General features: G+C 36.9%; 1 protein-coding gene across 2 annotated transcripts in view; it reads right to left on the minus strand.

The window, feature by feature from the left end:
- Nucleotides 1-24,192, minus strand: part of LOC145694600 (multicopper oxidase 3-like) — a 171,003-nt gene that overhangs the window by 141,096 nt on the left and 5,715 nt on the right. The window contains exon 1 of one of the 2 annotated variants that reach the window (XM_081770972.1): nt 4,801-5,336. The exons of the other annotated variant lie outside the window; for it this stretch is intronic. Coding sequence (XP_081627098.1) covers nt 4,801-4,978 — 178 coding nt within the window. The 5' untranslated portion in view covers nt 4,979-5,336. Of the gene's footprint in view, nt 1-4,800; nt 5,337-24,192 lie in introns of those variants that run through there. 2 annotated transcript variants of the gene reach the window in all.

Below are 24,192 nucleotides of genomic sequence, written 5' to 3' on the forward strand. Positions count from 1 at the left end.
TAGGAAGCATGGCTACCCGCAGTGGGGATGTTGCCTCCCTTTGTTTTAAAAGGTTTTTGGAAGTGCATGTCAAGACATACTAATTTGCTTACTTAAATGTTGTAACACTTAATATATTCATATTAAATACTATAGTATCTGGTATTATAGATTATTTACTTTAGTTAAAAAGCATACGCGCGTAAATAACTGTTGTTTTACTTGATGTATTATGTGCCCTCGTGTATCAAAATATTGTGTATTCACGACTGAGTTTGTGTGTCGGTCTTTTGTCCTCCCCTGGAATCGGTATTTTACCCCCTTGAAAAAGTCCTGCGGATGTCCATGCCTGGAAGCCGGGCTGAACAATCTCTTAAATTTTCCCTGTAACTGCAAATCATGGCTAATCGTGGTTGACGATAAATCCTCGTCCTTTGATATCAAGGAGTTCGCATTAATGGTTCAAAATATTCAATTTATCACTACTAAATTTTATTTAGCGTGCCCATAGCGTCAAGGGATAACATGGAAAATTAGAATCAGAGCTATTGGATCTTACTATGTTCTCTAGTCTCTGTTGTCTTACTATGTTTATTAGCTTGACTAGCAGATCTACTAAAACATGTGCTCTTTACTCCTGTCCATTTCAAGACTGTTTCGGATCACTACGTAACTCTCAAGTAGAGGCAAGAGAACATGTGGATCAAATAATTGTTCATTTAAAAAAGCGAAAGAGTTTATCTATTGAATATATTACAATTTTAGTATCCCTTGAAGATTTTTTCAGATATTTTGTTACTCCTGAGAACGGACAATCATTCTTGCGACTCTTAAATGTTCATTTAAACCTTACCGTACCAAGCCTAACTCGTCAACGTTGTTTACAAAGCTGGGGTCTTCTGGCGACCCCAAGTATTATTTTAATTTCTCAACATAGTATTGCAACTCAAATTATTATTATTATTATTATTATTATTATTATTATTATTATTATTATTATTATTATTATTATTATTATTATTATTATTATTATGTCTAAAAGCTTACCTAATTTAAATGAGCATTGTTGACATCAAATATTATGTTTACTTTAACAATATTCAGTTTTTCGTACAATTTTATACTTTTGTGTTCGTAAATCTGAAATACAAGTTTAACAATGGAGCTTTTACATTTTCAAATATGTTTTTATTTTTTGTATTTCTTTTAACGAACACATCGTTGATCTAATTATGTAATAGATAGTATATCCCAAACGGATGCAGGACACACATAAAAATCGAGAATAAATTGATTCTTATAGTTGCAGCGGTATCACCAAATATCACTCTCTGGGATCCCTAGAGGGTATGTTAAGGGTTAAACACGATCGTTTCTTTTAATCGATATGCGAATTATAACCAGGGGTAAAAGTGTGGGGGAACGCGGAAGAACGCCATCCCCGACCTCGGAAAAATATGTACGGCGTCCCCCAGTTCCTAAAAAAATTAAAATGGGCAAGGATAGGCGGGGGGACGGCGTGACGTCATGCCGCTTGCTACCGTCCCCCTACCTTTTCAGATCCACTTTTACCCCTAATTATAACATACAGAATTAACATCGGACGTTACGCTACTTCGAATCGGTGAAATAGCTTTTATCTTTTCTTTCTTACTTATCTTTAAAATAATAGGCCTACAACTTTTTATATCCAATTATCCGAAGTATAATGCATTTAATATATTAAATAGACATTTAGTACAAGGGCTCAGTTTTTCTTTTGGGTAACATAATGGACATTTGCAGCCCAGTTAACTGAAACTGACTAAACAGTCTACGATTTAAAAAAAAAAAAAAAAAAAAAAACGAAATATAATCAGAAGTGAGCAACACTGATAATGAGCCAAATGACCATTATTCTTCCATAAGAAAATAGTCCCCAAGAAATTCCACTTGTTCAACCTAGGTAGCAATTATTGTATTTTTAAATCACACTAAGAACATTTTAGTTTCAATTAAAAGCACATCCCTACATGTGGATTGATATCTTACACAAAAATATATTTAACAAGAAAACAGCCACAACCACTGACAAATACGCAGAGCGCGCGCTGTAGTTGATGATGGTCATGCAGGCAGGAAGGTTACCAGTGAAGGATTACATGCACATGCAGAAGCAGAAATATTGCGGGAAACAGACGAAGCATTTTCTCCTGCACCAATCACCGAATACTCGTGCGCGGAGTGATAAAAATTGAGTTACGCGGTTTGTTTTTGAAAGGTGCAAAGGTACGTGAAAAAGCGAGTAGTAACAGATTTGTTCCACATAATTTTGTTCTAAATAGCAAGTTTAGATTTTCTTTTGGCAAAAATTTGACTGAGATCAAATCTCAATTATAATGGTCCATACTTTGTGAACCAAAGGTCTGCACAACTATAATATTTCATACGCATACCAGGTTCATCAAGATCTAGAAGCATCTTAACTTGGTTAGGATTGGACGAGAATCGTCGATCGATTTGAGAATGATTTATTTAATTTTGTAAAAGAAAACAACTACGACCAAAATCTAACTTCGATGATCTATTACTCGGAAGACAAAGGTCTAAAAGCCTAATTAGTGCTGTTCACGAGACGAGCAATAAGGATTTTGTTGTCTCGTCTCGATTTTCGCAGAATTCTTTTCTTATTTCATCTCGACATTTCTTTCTTGTCTCGATTTGACATAGAATCTACTGTATTTGTCTAGGAACACTGAGGCTCACAGTATAGACATAAGAAAAATGACAAAATTCACGGGATTTCCCTTAGATTTCAGTGGGATATTCCTATTACATGTAATGTTGTCAAAGAGACGAGACGAGACGAGAAATAAGGTTTTCTCGTCTCGTCTCGTAAATTTTACGGAAGCCTCGTGTTGTCTAGATTTTTCAAAGAATACGTTCTCATTTCGTCTTATTTTGTGAGTTTGTGTACAAAATTTATGCCCTGTTTTCTTCTCCTGAATTTCATCGAGAAGTTATCTGGAGGTTCTTCTGCATCACGAGAATTCCACGAACGTTGCTTTAAAAAAAGGGTGTAATATAACAACATTTAAATTATATTAACTATTGGAGTACATTGTCTAATGTCTCGTGTATCCTTAAGAGTCTTCATTCCGGCGAAATTAAAATAACGCTAATTTTACAGTAATTATGTAATATCTTCAAATAGATAAAAAGATAATTCAAATATGGAACAAGAGCGCCCTAGACAATATTATTTTGCGTGAGGTACCGTTATCACAAGTCACCTAGCGGCTTTCCGTTTTCAGCTGTGTAGAAACGCGAAAATAAATGCCGATTTTCAAAAATGGCTAGAAATCGAAAGCAGATGAGTGAGTGGTGATAACGGTTTCTCATGTAAAATAATATTGTCTAGGGCGCTCTTGTTCCACATTTCGATTAACTTTTATCTATTTGAAGATATCACATAATTACTGTAAGATTAGCGGTATTTTAATTTCGCCGGAATGAAGACTCTTAAGAGTTGATAAATGTTCTTCATTGTGTTCGTACATTACTTTATCAACTGATAGATTTTACACTATGAATCATGTGACACTGAAATAGTGTTTGAGATCTAAAACTAGTGTAGTCCACGAGATTCGTGAAATTTGTCATCCCGTAAACGAGACAGACAATGTCGTTATTTTCTTCTAGTCTGGAATTAAAAAAAAAAAAAAAAAAACTTGCCTCTCGTCTTGGTGGTAATAGTAAACATATTTCATATGCAAATCAAGCTCGATAAAGTGTACCAGCATGCCAAGTTTGATCACAATCGAATGGGTTTCATCGGTCGCTTCTGATTGTACTTATCTTCTGATTTATTATTTATTTTATTTTTTTATTTATTTAAGAAAATCACGAATACTCCAATATTATGTACTAGCGTCAATTACTCGTTTCGCAGGGCTAAAATAAGGAAATTTAGAAATATGTTTCTTTAGTCAGTCACTTTTTAGTACTACTGAAGCGCTCTGCTCTCTGATATCTGTCATTTTCGATCATATATATATATATATATATATATATATATATATATATATATATATATATATATATAGTCGGATTTAGGGGGTGCAAAGCTGCACGTGCACTCCCCCCCTTCGTTGTAAATATACACTACCTACAGTAAGAAGCTAGCAGTGAGTTTTGCAAAAAAAAAAAAAAAAAAAAAAAAAAATAGTTTCAGTCAATTTTCTGAATTTTGAAGGACCAAGAGAAGACACTTAGGATTTCCAGGGCAATTCCTCATTTACACTACAGATGCCTAAAGGGATTTTTTTTTAAAAAAATCAAATTTAATTCAAATGTACTGGCAGTTATTTGGTGCACCCCCCTCAGAAAATCCTGGATCCGGCCCTATATATATATATTCCTCTCAGCTCCCCCAAGTTGCATCCCAAGTTACGTGACTGAATTTGAATTTAAACGGCATTGAAACTGTCACTGTTCATTTCAGCAGTCCCGAAAACTATAGATTTGGCACTAATATCGGTAATTTTCGATATTTTATATAAATCTTCTCCTCCCCTAACCCTAAGTTGCACCGTCAAAGTGAAATAATAAAAATCATCCTAGGCCCGAACGTCATCTATGTTGAAAATGTGATCGAGATCGGTCGGGTGGCTTAAGAGCTATTAAGTCACAAGAATAGTCACTTTCATTTCATTTACATAGACAAGACAATGTAGAAAGTCCTCTTACAAGAAAAAAAAAACTCCCCTTACCATAACCTGTTTGTTACACCACTGACGGTTTCCTTGTTTAAGGAATAAGAAATAAAAAAAAAGTACTTACGAGGTAGCGGATCCAGCCAAAGTATAGTCAACACAGCCGTTACCATTCCCAGAACGACGGACGATCGGATAACGAACGTTTTCAAGAATGAGGAATGCATGGTGATTAGATTACACTTTAAAACGTTCCACACACTCAATAAGTAACAAAGCTTTTTGTCATTAAGTATCTCGGTCATAATAGATAAATAGATAAATAGACGCCACTAAAGCAATGTAGGATCTAGTTATCGTCAAACGTCGTCAATGGAATAGATTCATTTCAGCACGGCAAGTGTTCTTCAGGAACTGTCCTCGATCTTTGGTAAATCTTCAAAATGTTACAAATCCAAATTTATTGGATTGTTCGCAATCGGTTTAAAATTAGTTTAGATAACTTACAGACATATTGTGATAGTTATTGTTGTAGCTCTGCCACGATAAAGAACAAACTACATAAGAGGGTCCACTGGAGGCAACGGTATCCGAATGAAGTGGAAAGTGGTTTCGCAGCGTTTCACTCTCAAAGCACAAATCTAACTGGACGGACTTTCCATTATGTAAGCCTCTTGACAATCGTACGCTGCTCAATGTATGTTTCTGTTTAACTGTAGTCTCCCACGTCAAGGTTGCTAACTCACGATTTCTCAAGTTCTTGAACTCCTACCGTAATATTATGCAGTATGTGACCGAAGTACGTAATTTCTTTTAGTTCTGGAAGTTATAATAAAAGCAAAGAACTTGAATGGAAGACGTTGATTTCTATGAGTAGACAGTTGTTGAAGCTTAAAGTTTGCATACAAATAATGAGTACTTAACGCTTGAAGTTTTCGCATCTTAATATTCTTTTTCTATGAATTGTTCCTGAATATATATGACCCTTATACACGACAATTGCAAATCTTCATCTGGGTCGCGGATGGATTTGACCCACTCTGGTTCTCAGACTTTCAAATAAAAGTGATCACGGCTTTATATATTTTTATAAAAGTGATCACGGCTACAATTTTATTCTGATGTTGTATCAACCATCTTTATTTTTTTCAGTAAAATAAATAATGTCTAACTGACAAATTTCCTGTCACTGACCCACCGTTAAATTACAATCTAAATGTATAACACAAGCGAAAATTTTTGATATTAAAATTAATAATGATTGACGTTACGATATTGATTAAACAAAACTTCTACTGTAATAAAAACATATTCCTCTTTATACACCTCGCTGAAACGTACAATAATAGAATGACAATAAGTTTGCCAGTATCTACTTGTAGATTTAAAAAAATACAGTGTATAATCGAAATCTCGATTGTGAAGTCCTACCAATTAACATATTTCCCAATGTTAAATAAGATTTAATGTTATTAATTTATATATATTCGTTGTACATTTCTTATATACAAATGACAAATTGTATATGTCACAATTTGTGATGAATAATTAGGATTAGGATTTAGATTTCTGGGCTTTCAGCATCTAAGGCAATTTAGCCCTTCACGTATGAGGGATGACGTCCCTCGGCGAGCACACAATCCGGGGAAAGGGAAGGAAGAAGGATGGGGGAAGGAAAGAAGCGGCCTGGGACCTATAAGTTTGGTACCACTCCGAAATTCGCCTGGTGTGAATGAGGAAAACCCAGGAAAACCTCATTCAGGGTGGCTGGCCTGAAAAAGCGGTTTACACCTTTTCGACCGAGTGCCCCCACCGGGAATCGAACCCGGGACCGCTCGCACCGAAGGCGAGAGCGTTAGCGACTATGCTACGCGGGGGCCCTTGTGATGAATAATGGGTTGCCATATTTCAGAAATGAATATCCGTGACACTACTAAATTAAGAGAATCTTTGAAATGCTTAAAATGGAAAGAAGTGTTATATACTAATTTACTTTCTTCCCTTAGATAGAGTTGTTCAAGTATTACGTAATCACATTTTTAGTCATTTTAGTAGACCTTTTCCTCCCTAGTTAAGCAAACCTATGTAAATGAATAATCCCCTCCCTCCTGGTAAGCCTTTTTTTTTTTTTTTTTGTTTTTAATTTCTCAGGATCTGTTATTTTTCGTGGCTTTCAGAGTCTGTTTTAGCTCATTTTGAGGTATGATGATCTTTCGCATTGTTATCTGTTCAGTTTTATTAATTAAGACAATATATTTTACTTCTTGAATAAACAGTGGAAAATTACCAAAAATATCGGTCAGGGAATATTAATTAAAATATTTCAGAAACAAGATGCAGATTAAAACAGAGTATTAAAGATAACAATAAGATTCAGCAGTAAAATATTTTGTCCCTAGCCCAATGAAACGAAAGGTTCGTTCAATATCAGAGTTCAGTAGTTAAATCATGAACTTAATTAAATCCATGTTTTATGTATTCATTTTTCCCCCTTTTTTTTATCTTTTGATTTGCCATACTCCGAACTTGATAAGAATAATTATATATCTAATCCTGTGAAAAAAGCAAACTATAATAAACCCACCCTTTCTTCGCTGAAATCCGGGACATTAAAGCGTCTCGAGAAATATTTTCGGGACGCCGGGACGCAGATCTTGAGTCCGTGATAGTCCCAGATTTTTCGGGACGAATGACAACCTTAGTGTAATGACCGGCAAAATACAGTAAAAAACAGAAAACTTTAAAAATGGAATAAAATAATGACTGTTCTTGAGATTTATTTCCCGTTCTTTTATCTTTCTGAAAAATGAAGTTAAGACGATAAACCAGGGATGCAAATAACTACTCGCCCCGGGCGAGTGGTTCATCGAAGCGGACGAGTTTTTAATATCACTATTATTTATTTAAAGGTGAGTAAATGATCTCAATTGTGGGATCTGGGCTAGTAGCTCTTTTCTTGAGCTAATAAAATTGTGTTGCTTATTTGCAATCCTGCGATAAACTATAGTAGTTATGAATAAATTATAAAATGTACTGATAATGTAAAATGTAGAAAGTAATCTTTTTTATTTATAAGAAGTTGAAGAATTACATGTACACCACGTCAAGGAGTTTGGTCTATACTGAGTGATATTTTCTCAATTATTACTTAAACCGGAAATGGTAATAGAGTTTCTGCCACTTCCGGTTTTAATAGAGAGATTAGAATGTAGATGCAATATATTCTTCGACCGGTTAATTGATCCCAGAAGAAAAAAACAACAGATTCACGCTATTTATTACCGTTATTATTCTGTAGGGATCAATGTCAAAAACGACAGGGAATAATTTCTTCTACTTCCGGTTTGAATAGAAGGTTAAGAGAGAAGATGGTACCTATTCTTACAACGCAAAATCAACTACAAAAAAAACTTTTAATTTCTTGTTGTTTTCGCACGTATCTACAGTATAACTTATCGTTAAGGACAGAGAAGAAATGTATTCTTCGGACGCTCAATTGATTCAAGGAAAATGCTTCTCGCTATCTATTACCGTCGTTAAGACCGGAAATGGTTTATTTCTGGCACTTCCGGTGGATGGATCAGCTCCATCAACAAACTCGATTCCTAACATTTGACTCTGTACACCCTGGCCAAAATTGATGATGATCCATCAAGTAATTGTTGATACCTTTTTTTTGTCTCACAGACAGGCACACTAACAAAGTAAATATATAAAGGTGCTTTGGTAAACCGAACTCCTTAAAAAAAAGTGTCATTGTTAAGCTGTAATAATCTGAGTTTTGACAAGTAGTAGTTTCATTGGTTCCTTATTTTCGTTTGTGCAATCTATTAATATTGAGTTCTAAAAGTCACAAGGCATCGTTACGTGTTTTTTTTTCTAATTTCACCTTTTTTCAACATCGAGGCTATATGAGACTTGGACCTAGACCTTAACGCGGAATCCGAACCACATTCACTTCCACCGGGATCCGAGCTCGGGTCTCCCGTAGTGTAGGTGCGTATGTTAATCATGTAACCACAGCCACGAATTAGCTATATGATAACATCGTGTAAGCGAATAATTAATTGAAAAAAATGAAATGAAATCTTTAAGTTTTACGTCCCACGGTTATGCCGGTTAGGCTAAAGGAGACGGTGATTATAAGAAATGAATGAAATGGTGGAATGAAGAAAGTGGGAGGAAACGGGAGAACCCCGAGAAAACCCACGAGCACGGTATTTGTCCACCACAAAGTCCACACGGCGCGAACTGGGATCGAACCAGAGACCCCAAGCACCGGAGGTGAACGCTCTACCACTGAGCCACCGCGCCCCCCGAATAATTAATTGAGTATCTCATGGCCATCTCGCTTTCGATTCCCCCTAAGAAACAAACTTTTCGGTATTCATACAGCATCGTAAGACGATCTGCAGAACAACTTGCAAATGAGAAATAGTGAACTATAGTTTGGAAAGTAAATTACAATCCATTGGGGACTGCAGGGGCGGATCCAGGAGGATGATCGGAGCGATCGCCCCTCCCCCAAAAGGGGACACTTTCTTATTTTATATATATAAATAAAACTCATCCCAAAATTCGGAGCCCTTAAAAGTAGCAGTATGACAACCCACCGCCCCCTTCCCCCCAGAAGTCAATCCTGGATCCGCCCCTGGGGATCTGAGGTACTTATTCAAAAATGAAAATAACATGTAATCTTTCAGTTTAACATCCCATGATTTTTGCCCTTTTAGGCTAATGGATACGGATGAGTAAGGCAAATGAATGACACTTGTAGTATTGATGGAATGAGAATATCGGAGGAAATGAGAGTATCGCCAGAAAACCCATGGACACGATGTTGCGCATCGCAAGGAAACTGAAAGATTTGGTCAGGAATCGAATCAGGGACCCACACACCAGAGGTAAGCGCTCTACCGTGCCGCCGGTATTTACTCAAGATCATCTGTTTCTACTGAGATCAACACAAAATTTTCCATAAAAAATAATTTATATTTTATTTGTGGTATTGTAATTGTGAGAAACGGTTCCGCTGTATAAAGGATAACTGCATAGGTCTACAATTTAATGCTACTCAGAGTTTTGCAACCTACGGCTTTATTTATTTAGTTAGTTTATTATTGCACGATTATACTCCGAGCAGTATTTCTTCCAAACATGTTTTTGGGAGGCACTGCCCCTCGGAGATCTGAGAGTGACCTCCCGGAGGAGACCAAAATAATACGTTTAAAATATAATAATAATAATAGAATAGTACCGTGTGAAAATAATATGTGCCCCTCCGAATACAAAGTGTGCCCCCGGAACACTTTTTTTTTTCTCAAAGAAACACTAGCTCCGAGACGGGGCAGGCACAGATAATGATAATGAACGAAATATGGTGGAATGAAGAAAGTGGGAGAACCATACAAAAATCCACGTGCGTTGTGTTTGTCCACCACAAAGCCCACTTGATTAGAGATGCGATCAAAGGCGGCCTATTCTCATTCGACTCACTAAAGTATTCCTTATTTTGTTGTCAGGAGCGTCATATAGGGGGGCAGGGAGGGTAATTTCCCCCCCCCCCCAAAGTTTGAGATTTATATAGATTTTACCAATAGAATTGTATCAAATCAGTGAAAAACGCTATATTTTACTTATATCAAGTTGTCTTGTCCCCCCCCCCCTAAGCAAAATTTGAAATGACGCTCCTGTTTGTTATATTTATTTCATTGTACTCGAGATCGTTGTGTAAGTTTTAGAAATATTGCGCTCACACGAGTAATTGAACGTTTGTTTTAGAATAGTACTCATGTAGAAGAAAATATTAGTAACTTTTCTTTAGCAATGGCAACACTTTATGGCTAAATTTCCTGTAAGATTATTCTCTTTTTCTGTCTTTGTCTCTCTCTCTCTCTCTCTCTCTCTATGTGTGTGTGTGTGTGTGTGTGTGTGTGTGAAGCAAGTAAATTGGTTGAGCTTCGCCTTGGAAGTGAAAGTTTGTCTCCTTTCTCTCATCATACAAATCATTGCCTCACCTACAGTCCATAGCTACAGCAGTCTCAATAGCATCGATCAAAACAACAAAACAAAGTATGTAACGTCAGACTGGGCTGGAGGAACCTTGAAATATTTCGGCCTAGGCATCATTGGCTCTGGATTTGTAAACAATAGTTTACAAACAATAATTTGTAAATTTGCAAACAACAATTTTTGTTTGGTTGGCTGGTTACATTTCAAGTAGACCAAACGACGAGGAATGAATACTCAATATACCGACCCTGTTCAAGGATGTTTCAATTAGCTTTATAAATTTCACCTGAGGCATGAGGGGTAACTACTTCGATCCAAGACATTTTTGGTGGGTCGAAGACATCGATCCAAGACATTTATGCCGTTGATCAGAGGCGCAAAACTGTCTTCAACATTGGGAGGACGGGTAGGACCGTTCTCATACATATATATATATATTAAGCAGTGTTCAAAATATTTATGACAACGCCGTGGAGGGTCAGGAGAACAGAGTTGTCTTCAACCATTGATAAACAGGCAGATTTGAGGCTTATTCTAGGGGGACATCAATTTTTTCTAATTTTCCTTTGTGGCAATCGGACACAAATCACATTTCTCCCCAAAACACACATTTCAAATGGGATTATTGGGGAACAGTCTCCCTTAGTTTCAAGATTGGAGGGAACATGTCCCCCTCATCCCCCCAAGATTTGCGCCAGTGCCGTTGATTATGCTCTTTAGGCTAAATGAACGTGAATGATTATAAAGAAAATAATGAAATAGGGATATGGAATGGCATGTAATTGATCTTGTTTTGCGAACAGTAAACTTGTGCTACCATCAAATGCACTATTTGTAATATTACTCAATAACACGTAATGCAAAGAAGTTTCTTTTTAAAATCTTGTTTACACATATTTATTTCTTACCGGAGCTTTAACCTGATAACCTTGTCAATGGGACAGGTAAAATTAATAAACAAGAAGAAACCTTGGAAAGATTTTAATAATTGTATCTCGTGCGTGCATATACAAGATTATCTCAGAAAAAAATGTGTTGGAGAATGAGGCAAACAAAACTAAAATTAAATATACATATATATGTAGTTTTAGGGCCATGGAGAAATATCTGTGGTCAGTGGCGTATTTAGGATTTTGTTTCGGGGGGTGCCATGCACAACACTTGAATAGGCACTTATATTTCCCTTTTGGGTGCCGACGAATTTTAATAAAGTTGTGTATATAACAAATTTATTTCGGGGGGAGCTTGATCCCGATAGCCCTCCCCATAAATACGAATAGTAAGGATAAAAAGCTCTCAGAGACCAGGCGGCCTAGAAAGTGGCGAGGTATTTGCAGAGACCTGGCGTCCTAACATAAGGAACTCTCAGAGATCAAGGGTCCTAGCAAAAGGAACTCTCAGAGACCAGGAGTTCTAGAGAGTGGTAAAGATAAAAATATCTGAGACCAGGCGTTCTAGAGAGTGGTAAGGATAAAGAACTCTCAGAGACCAGGCGTCCTAGAGAGTGGTGAGATATTTGCAGAGATCTGGCATCCTAGCAAAAGGAACTCTCAGATATCAATCGTCCTAGCAAAAGGAACTCTCAGAGACCAGGCGTTCTAGAGTCGTAAGGATAAAGAGCTCTCAGTGACCAGGCGTCCTAGAGAGTGGCGAAGTATTTGCAGAGACCTGGCGTCCTAGCAAAAGGAACTCTCAGAGACCAGACGTTCTAGAGAGTGGTAAGGATAAAGAACTCTCAGAGACCAGGCGTCCTAGAGAGTAGAGGTAGATGATCAATCTGTGATCAAACTTGCAATATATTCCATTTCCATTATGATCTCTGTATTAAAACCGGAATGGACAGAAACTGAACCACTTCCAGTCTTAACTGGGATCGTTATAAAGTAAAAATGGCAAAAGGTAAAAAGATGCGGCTTCTTGCAGTGAATTACGCGTTCCAAAATCCATTTCAACTTTAATCTCTCTACTGAAACCGGAAGTGGTAGAAATCTCCACTACCACATCAGATGTCAATATTAATTAAGAAAATATCGCGCCATATAAACCAAACTCCTTCACGTGGTTTACACTGGCACTGTTACTTGTTCAGTCCATAGTCCCACTGTTACTTTTGTTTTACACTAATGGCATCTGTACGACAATTCCGTAAACTATTTGAAGCATTCATATCTTGTCGAAACAGCCGTTGGTCATCTAAGATGCTATCGTAACAATCGAAGTTTCTATCTAAACAGAATAAAGAGTTGCTTGAATCATTAAGCATCTGATGATTTGATTAGTTGACTTAATCTTTAACATTCCAATTCATCGTTGAGGCTATACGAGATATGGGCCTACATCTTAGTGTGCATCTGATCACATGAGCTTCCATCGGGAATCCAAGACGGATGAGCTCCTGACGATTAGGGTAGAAACAGCAGGTATTTAGAGGAGCCATTCCCGATCAGATCGTTGATCCGCTCTTGAACGTCATCTTTCGAACATGTCTTTCTAAAATCAATAAAGGCTGCTAGAGACAATAAGGAGGATCACGCGAAATTTCAATTTCGTCCGGTAGATGTCAACAGCTTAAGGATTTTTGCTCTGAGAAATTAAAGCAATGGGGGAATGAAATAAAGCGGGAGGAAACGAAGAACCCCGACAAAACTCACGAGCACGGTATTTGTCCACCACAAAGCCCGCCCGCTTGGCACGACTAGGATAGAGCCAGGCACCCCACGCACCAGAAGTTAACGTTCTACCACTGAGCCACCCTGTCCCCCTACCCATGAAGTCGTTAACGAGTCTAGTTTATTAACCAAATCGACCAACACGATGGCTTTAGCTATCTATTTCAAGGAACGAAATTCAAAATTTCATTTCGTTCAACAATTATCATGTGGCGTAACAGACATTACGTACTAATATTATAAGTGCCACTTGTGTGATCATAACTAGAATCTAGTGAACCCTATGTTACAGCAAAAATTACGCCATGAGGAAGAATTTGAAGCAACACTTCCAATAACTTTTCAGTTCTTATTTTTAGTTTTCCACTTCTGTATATAGGGGGCCTACACATACTGTACTGCAGTGTTTCTCAAACTATGATCGGCTAACCACAAGTAGTCCTGAAGCATGTCCTTTATGATTTTCTCAAATTGAACATTAATAAAAAAAAAGACAACAAAAGAAATAAAATATCTGAGAATCTAAAAAATACAGATTATACAGTTTAATATAGTTAATATAAATTCTAATAGTGGATGTAGATGGATTATTATTATTAAAAATTCTTATGGACTTCAGGGGCCGCGGTGGCTCAGTGGTAGCGCGTTCACCTCTGGTGCTAGGGGTCTCGGGTTCAAACCCTGCTCCCGCCAAGTGAACTTTGTGGTGGACAAACACCGTGTACGTGGGTTATATCGGGGTTCTCCCGTTTGTCCCACTTTCTTCATTCCACCATTTCACTCATCATCACCATCTCCTTTAGCCTAACCGGCATAACCGTGGGACGTAAAACTCAAAGATTTCATTTCATTTTTTTCATTTCTTATGGACTTCAATTATTTATGTAAAAAACCTAATATATTTTTTTCTATTTTAACACCAATATAAAATTGAAGGAACTGTAAGTAACTGTGAAATACTAGCAAAATTAAAAGGCGTTTTCGGGAAACTCGCCTCCAAAAGCAAGTAAATTACTTTTATGAATATTTTCATTAAAGTTATTTACGCAACATTATAGGTTATTAATGAAATGTTTATTTCTAAAATATTTACCACAGACTACGTTCAACTCATTTACTAAACTTTTGTCCTTGATTGTGCTTTTAGTTCATTGCTCTGCAAAATGACTTGCTAAAGATGGTGAAAGGAAACTTTGTTTATTTCAAAACTGATTTATGACTAAGAGTTCTATATCTGTAAAACCTGCTTTGTAATTCTGTCTTTGAATTTGTTTCCACGTACCGAAATCAACTACCTGACAAATCGTCATCGTGTAAGTTCGTGCATTGACAAACATGATGACAGAACCATATTTCTGAAGGTATACCTACCTACTATTTTTCTATAACATTTTTTTCTAGCTGTGCTACGAAACCAATCTACTCTAGTTAACGTGTTTGTTTTGACCCAAGAATAAAAGCTACACATTAGTATATGTTTAGTTCAATATTTAAAATAATTTCTGGATGCCTCGATAGCTCAGTGGCAGAGCGTTCACATCTGGTGCATGGGATCCCTGGTTTGATTCCAGCACGCGCCAAGTGAACTTTGTGGTGGACAAACACCACGTGCATGGGTTTTCTCTGAGTTCTTCCGTTTCTTCCCGCTTTCTTCATTCCACTATTTCATTCATTTCTTATTATTACCGTCTTCTTTAGCCTAGCCGGCATAACCATGGGACGTACAGTACAATTGAAATATTTTATTTCATTTACTATTTTCAGCACGAGTACAGTAAGTGCATAACCTTAGCATTAGTCGAAGAACGAAACGACTTGGAATCTCTAATGTAAGTCGTGTCATTGTGACGTTAGACTATAGTAAGAGTAGGACTTACTGTTTGTATCCAACCTAGGAGCCGACCTGAACATAACGTTACAGTTAAGGATATTGAAGTAGGTCGTTTACAGAATTTAAATTATACAAACATCTATAAATCTACAACATAAAAATAAGGTCTGCACTCACTTCATATTTGTCAATACCTAGTCATGATTCGCTACTTGGAACATTTCTACAGAAACGAATAAACATAACTTATACTCACGCATTAAAATCATTCTCTAAAACTTACTTTTTTTCCCATTTCCAAGGGCGCCGATCCTGGGGGGCCAAGGGTGCCCGGGCCCCCGAATGTTCATGTTGGCCCCATAATTTTATTATTAATATATAATATTTGGCATAACTTCAATGCAATATGTATTAAAATCCTCATATATACCTTCTGCATCTGAATTGTCACCCCCCCCCTCGAAATTTACAGAGAAATCGACGCCCTTCCCATTTCATCATAAACAGAATGTTCATGAATATTGTTGTAGGAATTATCGGTGTCTAGATTTTTAATAAAACGTTGCTTATTGTTATGTCTATGGTACCTTTCACGTTAATCATAAATAGCTCATAGCATAAACGTATGGTCATCTGGATCGTTTTTTTATTTTTATTTATTTATTTATTTATTTATTTATTTATTTAGGAAATCGTTCAAGAAGAACTCACTTCTACGAATAAACTACTCCATGTAAATTTCCCCCACAGAAATGATTTATACGGCAGTACAGGGTTATTAATAAAATATCGATTGTACGAAATTTAAACATAATCATTAGAGCTTTTTTTTTTAAGAAAATCGCAATCTTTATTTTCGCCTTTAGATAAACTATCCTTATTTTTGAGATAGAAAAAAAGAGTTCGAAAAACCGCTAGGAAGTCATATGAAAATCTTACTTTAAAATTTGGTGCGGATACGTTAAACGGTATAGCTTCTAGACGAGTAAACATGTTTACATCGGAGGAACGAACGGACAGACAGACATTCAAAAATCACTTTTTCGACATGTAGGGGTCATAAAACGAGTAAATCTATTGAAATCTCAAATTAGATTTTTCTTTTTCACGATCCTCATATTTTCTTTCATTCTGTCGTTGCGCTCAAAAGTTTTTTAAAAAAAAGTTTACAATGGTCGAAGAGAATTGCCAACTTAAAAAGAATTTTTCAAATATTGGTTTTCGAATTTTTTCGAAAAGAATAATTACTGAATTAATAACTGGTGTTGGTATATAATCAATATTGGTAATCATCAATACCAATATAATCTCTCTTTGACTTACAGTTCCCGAGATATGACTCCTTAAATCTCCCGAAACCGGAACCTTTTTGTCCAATATCTCGGGAACGGTGGCCAGTTGGCCCAGTGGCGACCGGTGCTATTTGGTACCAAAATGTTTACCAGTCTCTTAGGTATTGATCAACACCAATTTAATCTCTCTATGACTTACGGTTCTCGAGATATGATTCCTTAAATCTCCCGAAATCGGAACTATTTTTCGGCCAATATCTCGGGAACGGTAAATCATAGAGATATGATATTAATGTTAATCAATACCTAAAAGGATGTTAAACATTTTGGTACCAATATTAACTGACGATCACTGACCAAATCAGTGGCCAGTTGGACAGTGCCCACTGGTTACTATTTGGTACCAAAATGTTCTCCATTCTCTTAGATATTGATCAACACCAATATCATTTCTATATGACTTACGGTTCCCGAGATATGGCTCCTAAAATCTCCTGAAATCGGAACTTTTTTGGCCAATATCTCGAGAATGGTAAGAGTAACGCGAAAATTTCCAGCACTTTTTTGAGATAGTTTTCGATGCTCTATCGAATGGAGGAATCAAAATTGAAAAAGTCCCAAATAACACACACACACACACACACACACACACACACACACACACACACACACACACACACACACACACACACACACACACACAGACATAGAGAATTCAGTAACGAACTTTTTAAAGTTCGTTGATAAATTACTCAAACAAATTTGTTTTCAAAGTAGAGAAAGAATTCGGAAAAAACATTCTGACTAGTAAAAGTGGTCCCAAAAAAGTTTGAGAAGCGATCCTGTATAAGAAAGTAAGATATTCTGCTGAAGCAGAGGTCAAGAACCGCATTTCATTAAAAGCTAAACATTCCTTCACCTTTCTTTCCCTTATTGACAAACAAATTTCATGTGTAGTTGCTAATCAACTGGCAAAATGTAAATAAAAGTACAAAGAGAGAGTGTCTGTCTTCTGGTTATTTCAAAGAGAAACAGACAGATTACAGAATTACAATATTTTAGGAAGAGTAATATTTTATTACAGAAATAAAATATATAATTAAATAAACTCTGATAAAGACATGAAAGAGGATCACGCAAAATGTAGATTTAGTACTGTTTCTAGAACTTTCAATTTTGTCTGCTAGATGTCAGCAGCTGGAGTATGTGTGCTGCCATCTAACGTTATAGTGTGTAACGTCTAGCATTCTGCAATTAAGCACCTTTGTTTCAATAGTAGAAAATGGGATATGAATGACCACCTTTAATGCGAGTATGTAACGGATTGATTCCATTAACGAACGAACTCCGCAGACACAGTCGCTCTGGCTATCTATTGCAGAAAACAGAAATGTAAAAGATCGCTTTCATTCATGTGTAATAACGGACGTACTTACATAACAATCTTATAAGGTCTACTAGTCTAATAAAGAAAAACTGCTAGTACCCTCATCCAGGGCGCACTCACGGTCGGTCTGCCGGGTCCTGAATCCCCTCCCAAAAAATCCTAACTCAACATACATTTGTACATTTTCTCAATCAAACTATAATTGCTTAACAGGGAAATTATTGCTGTTGCACGAAAATTTGATTTTACACTTGTGTGTACTATTTCTCTTATAAAAACAATGTAGTTTCACTATCTTCTCTGAAAATAAAGGCGGAAGTATTTTACAACTACTTGTCGCCTTTTCGGATGCAGTATAGACGTAATAATTTGTAGTATTGGATCGTCCTCTCCAAAACTTGAACCCCCCTCGCGCCCCTCCGTGGCTAAACGGTTAGTGTACGTGCCTTTGGCGTGGGAGGCCCGGGTTCGCTTCCAGGCTGGAGCTCATGTGGTTCGAATTCCACGTTAATCAGTAGGTCCGCGTCTCATATAGCCTCGCTGCTGAACGGGAAATTAAAATCAACTCAACTTGAACCCTCCCCTCAACAAAAATTTCTGGCTGCGTGCCTGCCACTGCTCTAGTGGTGTTGCCGAGCCCTGGATGAATGAGTAGAGTGAAAGACTACAAACTCGCATATCATTTTGTCCTCCTTGTTGTTTTAGTGGCCAGCGCGTCTCCCTTTGGTGTACGTGGTCCTGGGGTCGATTTACGGTTTAAGAGCCTTTGGCATTTTAACTGTCTTCGAATCTTTCTGTGTTCGTGTCCTTGTCGAGTCTACTAGTCCTGATTAGTTAAAAAAAAGAGTAAAATAAAAATCACGAAGTTAAGAAAGAAAAGATCTCTTGTATTCAGCTTCTGATCACGAAACGCAATCTATCACGGGCTCGATTCCCTTTGAAGAGAAATTTTTTTAGTTTAATATTCTACTTATGACTATTAGGCTAAGGGAGATGGATGATTTAGGCAAATAAATGATGGAAAAATTGGTAGAATGAAAACGGGAGAGGAAACGGGAGTACCCCGAAAAAACTCAGGAACACGATGTTGTCTACCACAAATTTACTTGGCCGAGTATCGAACCAGGGACACCACGCACCGGGGGTAAGCACTCTACCACTGAGCCACCGTGTCCGGTGCTATAGAGTAAACACGGTAGTAGATAGCGAGAAGTAATTTTCTCCATTGAATTAAGCGTTTCAAGAATCTATTTCATCTCCACTCTAATCTTTCTTATAAAGATTAAAACCTACTATAAATTGAGGTTTCAATATTAATTAAGAAAAATATCACGCCATACAAACCAAATTCCTTCACGTGCTGTACACGTGACAAGTATACTTCTTATTTTTTAACCCACAGATCCCATACCTGTCCGGGAACACTAAGGGTCACAGTAGAAAGTTTATGAACAATGAAAATATTCACGGTACCTTGATTGGTTTTTGGTGGTGTATGATTGTCACCACACAATATTTGAATATTTAAAAGTCGTTATGTGATTATCCCGCAGAAGTTCAGAAATGTCTTACAGGAATCACGTAGTAAGTAATGCTTCAGGGACGTAAGCGAATATCTGGAATTCACAGGATTCCCATGGAATATCCACTGGGAAAAGCAAGGTATCACATGAGCATCCGATAATCTGGGATGTGCAAGGGATATTCCTGTGTTATTTGGGAAAATTATCTTACATAGGCCTACCACAACATGTCCACATAGCGTCCTTTGGATTTCCTACACGTCCTGCATTAACGTGCCTACACGTGCCAGAATATTATACCTCAGTTGAAACGTTAAGAATAATGAAAATATTCACGGAATTTATCTTCAATTTCAAGGGGATGTGCCTGAGAGACGCGGTGGCTCAGTGGTACAGCGCTTACCTCTGGCGCATGGGGTCCCTGGTTCGATCCCCGGTCAAGTAATTTTGTGGTGGACAACATCGTGTTCGTGAACTCCCGTTTCCTCCCACATTCTAATTCCATCGATTATTTCAACATCATTCACTTGCCTTAACCATCTGTCTCCCTTAGCCTGAAGGGGATAAAATCGTGGGACGTTAAACGGAAAGAATTCATTACATTTTTCAATTTGATGTTCCTATCAGGGGACAATAATGTGAATATCCAAACGTCGGCTTGTGATTATCCCGCAAATAGCTCAGAAATGCGCACAGGAATCCTGTAGGAAGTCCTGTTTCAAGAATCTAAGCGCACATATTATAGATTTCTACAACATGTCTATGGAATATTGACTGGCGAAAAATGGGACATTTCAAAATTCAGAGTTTAACGTCCTTAACAATCCAAGACATACCTCGGTATTAGTGGGAAATTGCAAAGAGGCTTTCTCGCATAACAAACTGTACCAAGGGTGACCAGGGAAACTCAGCCCCCTGAAACTTTCATTTCCTTTTTGATACGTGAGTATGAGTGTAAGCTGAACTCAAGTCAGACCTTCAAAATTGATATCCGCTCCTTTGTCTTAATGGTTTGGCTATAGGCGAGGTTCCTCTTAAAATTTCAATTGTGCACTTTGCGACATGAATGCCATCTTGTAGCTGCCTCTGTACAAATTACATTTCATTTTTCTCCTCTACACTGGCGCACTTGGTACTATCTATAGCTGTGCCTTGAAGTAAAGTATAGCTATGCACATTACCATAGTTATTAATACAGGGTGGCCCAAAAGTAGGTAAACAGTACCGTACTGATCAGCTCATTGCATTACATATCATTTCTTATTGTTATCTTTCAGGTAGACTTAGTTTCCTTATTATTTGTTCTTAATGTGTTTTTACTTACATCTTAAGCTCGGAAGAGCTGAAGCAAATAAACCCATAGACTAGAATATTATACTTGATCAATGCAAGAGTGTATACCTACTTTTGGGCCACCCTGTATTTATACGAAATTTCATATAAAATTCCTATGAGTTCTTGTTGACATTATTCACTGGCATTGTTAAAAATAAATAAATGAATAACACACTTACATTAACAACAGATGCCACTGTCGTCAAAAGCTACGTGGTAGCCATCTGTTGGTCAATTGAGAAAGTGAAAGTAGCGAAATGGTTTACTTAATAGCACAAAGAAAGAGAAAGTTCTTCTTTTTTGTTGTTGGGCTTTCAAACAAACTTTATCTGTTACAAAACTTCATTCTCTTTTCATCACAATTTGCGAAACTATAAAATAAAGAAGTATAAAACAAAAGCTATATACGATACAACTATCTGCAACCACAATAAGAATCGGTATTTCCCCAGTTTGAATACACAAGTTAAAAAAAAATGAAATGAAATCTTTGAGTTTTACGTTCCTAATACACAAGTTAAACTGAGTACAAAGCTTTCTGGTGTTGAATATCTAAAATGGTGGTAGCTGGTAAAACAGGAGAAAGACGGCCAGTTTCTCCCACCTGTGATCCAGAATCATATAAGAAAAAGTGAATATGAAGATAGGTTATTTGAGTTGAAATTCATATCTTTTTGAGATGTGCTAGGCTATAAAGGATAAGGTTTGCAGTGCAAAGAGCAGCGTTCATAGATTTCCTTAAGTTAATTTCCCTCAACTGACACAAAATACCCTTCTTCTAATCAAATTATCCTTAGTTTGTTCAGTCTCCAATATTGTGACAAGTTATGTGATAAGCAGTGGCGTATTTAGGGGGGGCTTCCTGGCTTAAGCCCTCCCCGAAATCTTACTTACTATAGTAAAGTATATGAAATATCTTGCTAAATTTTCACATTTTCAGGAAAAAGCCCTTCCGAAAGTTAGCAAAGGCCCCCCTCCCCCCGAAACAAAATCGTAAATACGCCACTGGTGATAAGATTAATTCAGCTATATTAAAGGAAGTGCCAACCACATTTATTTCGTTCATTTGCTTTTTGTTTCTTTTCTTTTCTTTTCTTTTTTTACTTTTTATTTCACTTTGTTTCACAAAAAAAATACACCCAGTCAACAATGGGTGCAAGTTATGATATATTGAACAGACATACACACATATATTATTGATGTTGTATTGGTTTATTTCTGAAGAACAAAGAAAAATTTAAGAATTTGTATTGACCAATCACTCAGAGCGAAAATTTCCCTGGATTTTCACGTTTTATTGAAAAAATTCACTTTTTCCCTTTGTGCTAAATTTACCTACGAAATTTCCCTATATTAGGGGAAATTTCTTTCAATCTACGATCACTGCCAACGAAGGATCTGCGAAATTGTAGTGCGTTTGACGCTTGTTCAGGGAATCGGACCTTGAAACTCACCAAAGGCACGCACGCCAGACACTAGACCACTGGGTCACTGGGCCACTAGACCATTAGACCTAGACCACTAGGCAAGAAGGACAATTGGTTACAAATACAATTACGCTTTTACTCATCTTTTTAATCTTAATTTATACTATATTTACAGAGTATTTTGTGCTCAATATCATTAGGGTTGCGAACTGGCCGGTATTTCACCGGCATGGCCAGAAATATTGTTGTTATTTTGATCCTTACAAACTTCCTACCAGCCCCCTTATGGCCGTTTTTTTTTTTTTTTTTTTTCAAATTTCTATCTAGTTCGAAGCAATGTCATCTAGTTTGAAGTATAGATTTAAAAAGTAACTTTCATTCTATAAATCCACACCTTTCACCATCTATCGACGATTAATATATTTTGTTCATCTGTTTAGATAGAGATGACAGGGACTGTATCAGGGAAAATTTGATATTTGCATGTAAGAAATTTTATAGCTACATTAATTGAGAGTGACAAAGGACTTCTTAAAGCAATTTCCTGTAGTTGAAATATAAGTTTAAAGAATAATTTCGTTTTTCCAAATTCAAAATTGTCACTTAAAGATAATTTTGTTCACTGTTTCTATAATTTTAAAGAAGTGACAGTTACTGGTAAGTACAATAAAATGATCCATGCCGATTTCAGTTTCTCATTTAAAGCACACTGTATCTATTAAGCTTATTAGTGAATGTATTAAGGATATGCAGAATATATGTGCTAATGCACTTTTGTTCACGATAGTACATTTCCTTCCCATGGATAGGTTCGAAGAGAGATATTTCACATTTAGACCTATATTATAGAGAATTTTGAACCAATTCCTTTTATTTTATTTTATTTTATTTTTTATTTTTTTACTTTCCAGAGTTGGCAATTCTTAATATAATGCATTTTCGTCCTTAATTTGGTATTTCCCTGAAAAAGTACACTAGGGCGTCTATATATCGCACGAGTTCGACTGTTAAGGGTCAAACTTGGCATGGTGGTGTAGACCTTGACCTGCTATGTAAGCGCCTGAAGTATTATGAAAGAAAGGTTTCCTGTGCCCGAGTTTGGATAATCAAATTTTGAGTAATATGTTCGAAAAAAAAAAAAAAACATTCGCCGAATTAATCCAATAGGGATAAAAGTTGGCATAATGATAGATTTTGACATACTATATAAGCGTGTGAAATGTTTCGTTGGACAGATATAGGTTTCTGGGTTATTGGCAGTCAAATTTTGATGCCGAATGTCTGTCTAGCAGTGGCAGATCTAGCACAGAATCGGGATAGCCTAGTCCCCCCCCCCCAGTGTTTTGAAACAAAATTAATTAAAGCTATATATTATTTATATATTTCTTTAAAGTTTATAGCAAACTTATGATATGCCATTATAGTCTGAACTCTGCTCCCCCCCCCCCTCCCTCCAGTTTTTACCTTCTAGATCCGTCACTACTCTCTAGGGATATCTAATGCCTGGTGTAGGTTTTAGCGAAACACTAGCTAAATATCATTAACGTAGTTGAGCGGTAGTCGTCTAAACTCGGATGGTCGTCGGGCATATTACCATTCTCTAACACACTGGTTTGATAGAGATTAATTCCGGAGACCTAGTATGCCAGGCAGAAGTACAACTAAGCAAACAAGGTTGCTATGGCTGATATGAGTTTAATCAAGATAAGAGGGCAGGATTAAAGATGTCATTAATATATTTTACAATGCTCTACTCATACTTCCCTGAATTAAGATCTGAAACGTGCGGATATGTAATTTGTTGCTTCCTATACCGAACTGCCAGACGTGGGTCCTGTATGGCAAGTGCGAATACGTGGTTTATTTTTTCATTCATCTGTACGTCTACAGATTTACATATGGATGTCTCTGTTTTGGAGCCAGAAACAACCGTCTAGCCGGTAAGACATCTCCCGATCAATCGAAGACTTCTTGGCTACAAGCAGGTATTAGTGGCATGCGTGCCAGAGGAAAGGTAAACCTTCTTCTAACAATCGAATGTTT

The sequence above is a fragment of the Thermobia domestica genome, chromosome 9, assembly GCF_964235325.1.
Source record: "Thermobia domestica chromosome 9, izTheDome1.hap1.1, whole genome shotgun sequence".
Taxonomy (NCBI): domain Eukaryota; kingdom Metazoa; phylum Arthropoda; class Insecta; order Zygentoma; family Lepismatidae; genus Thermobia; species Thermobia domestica.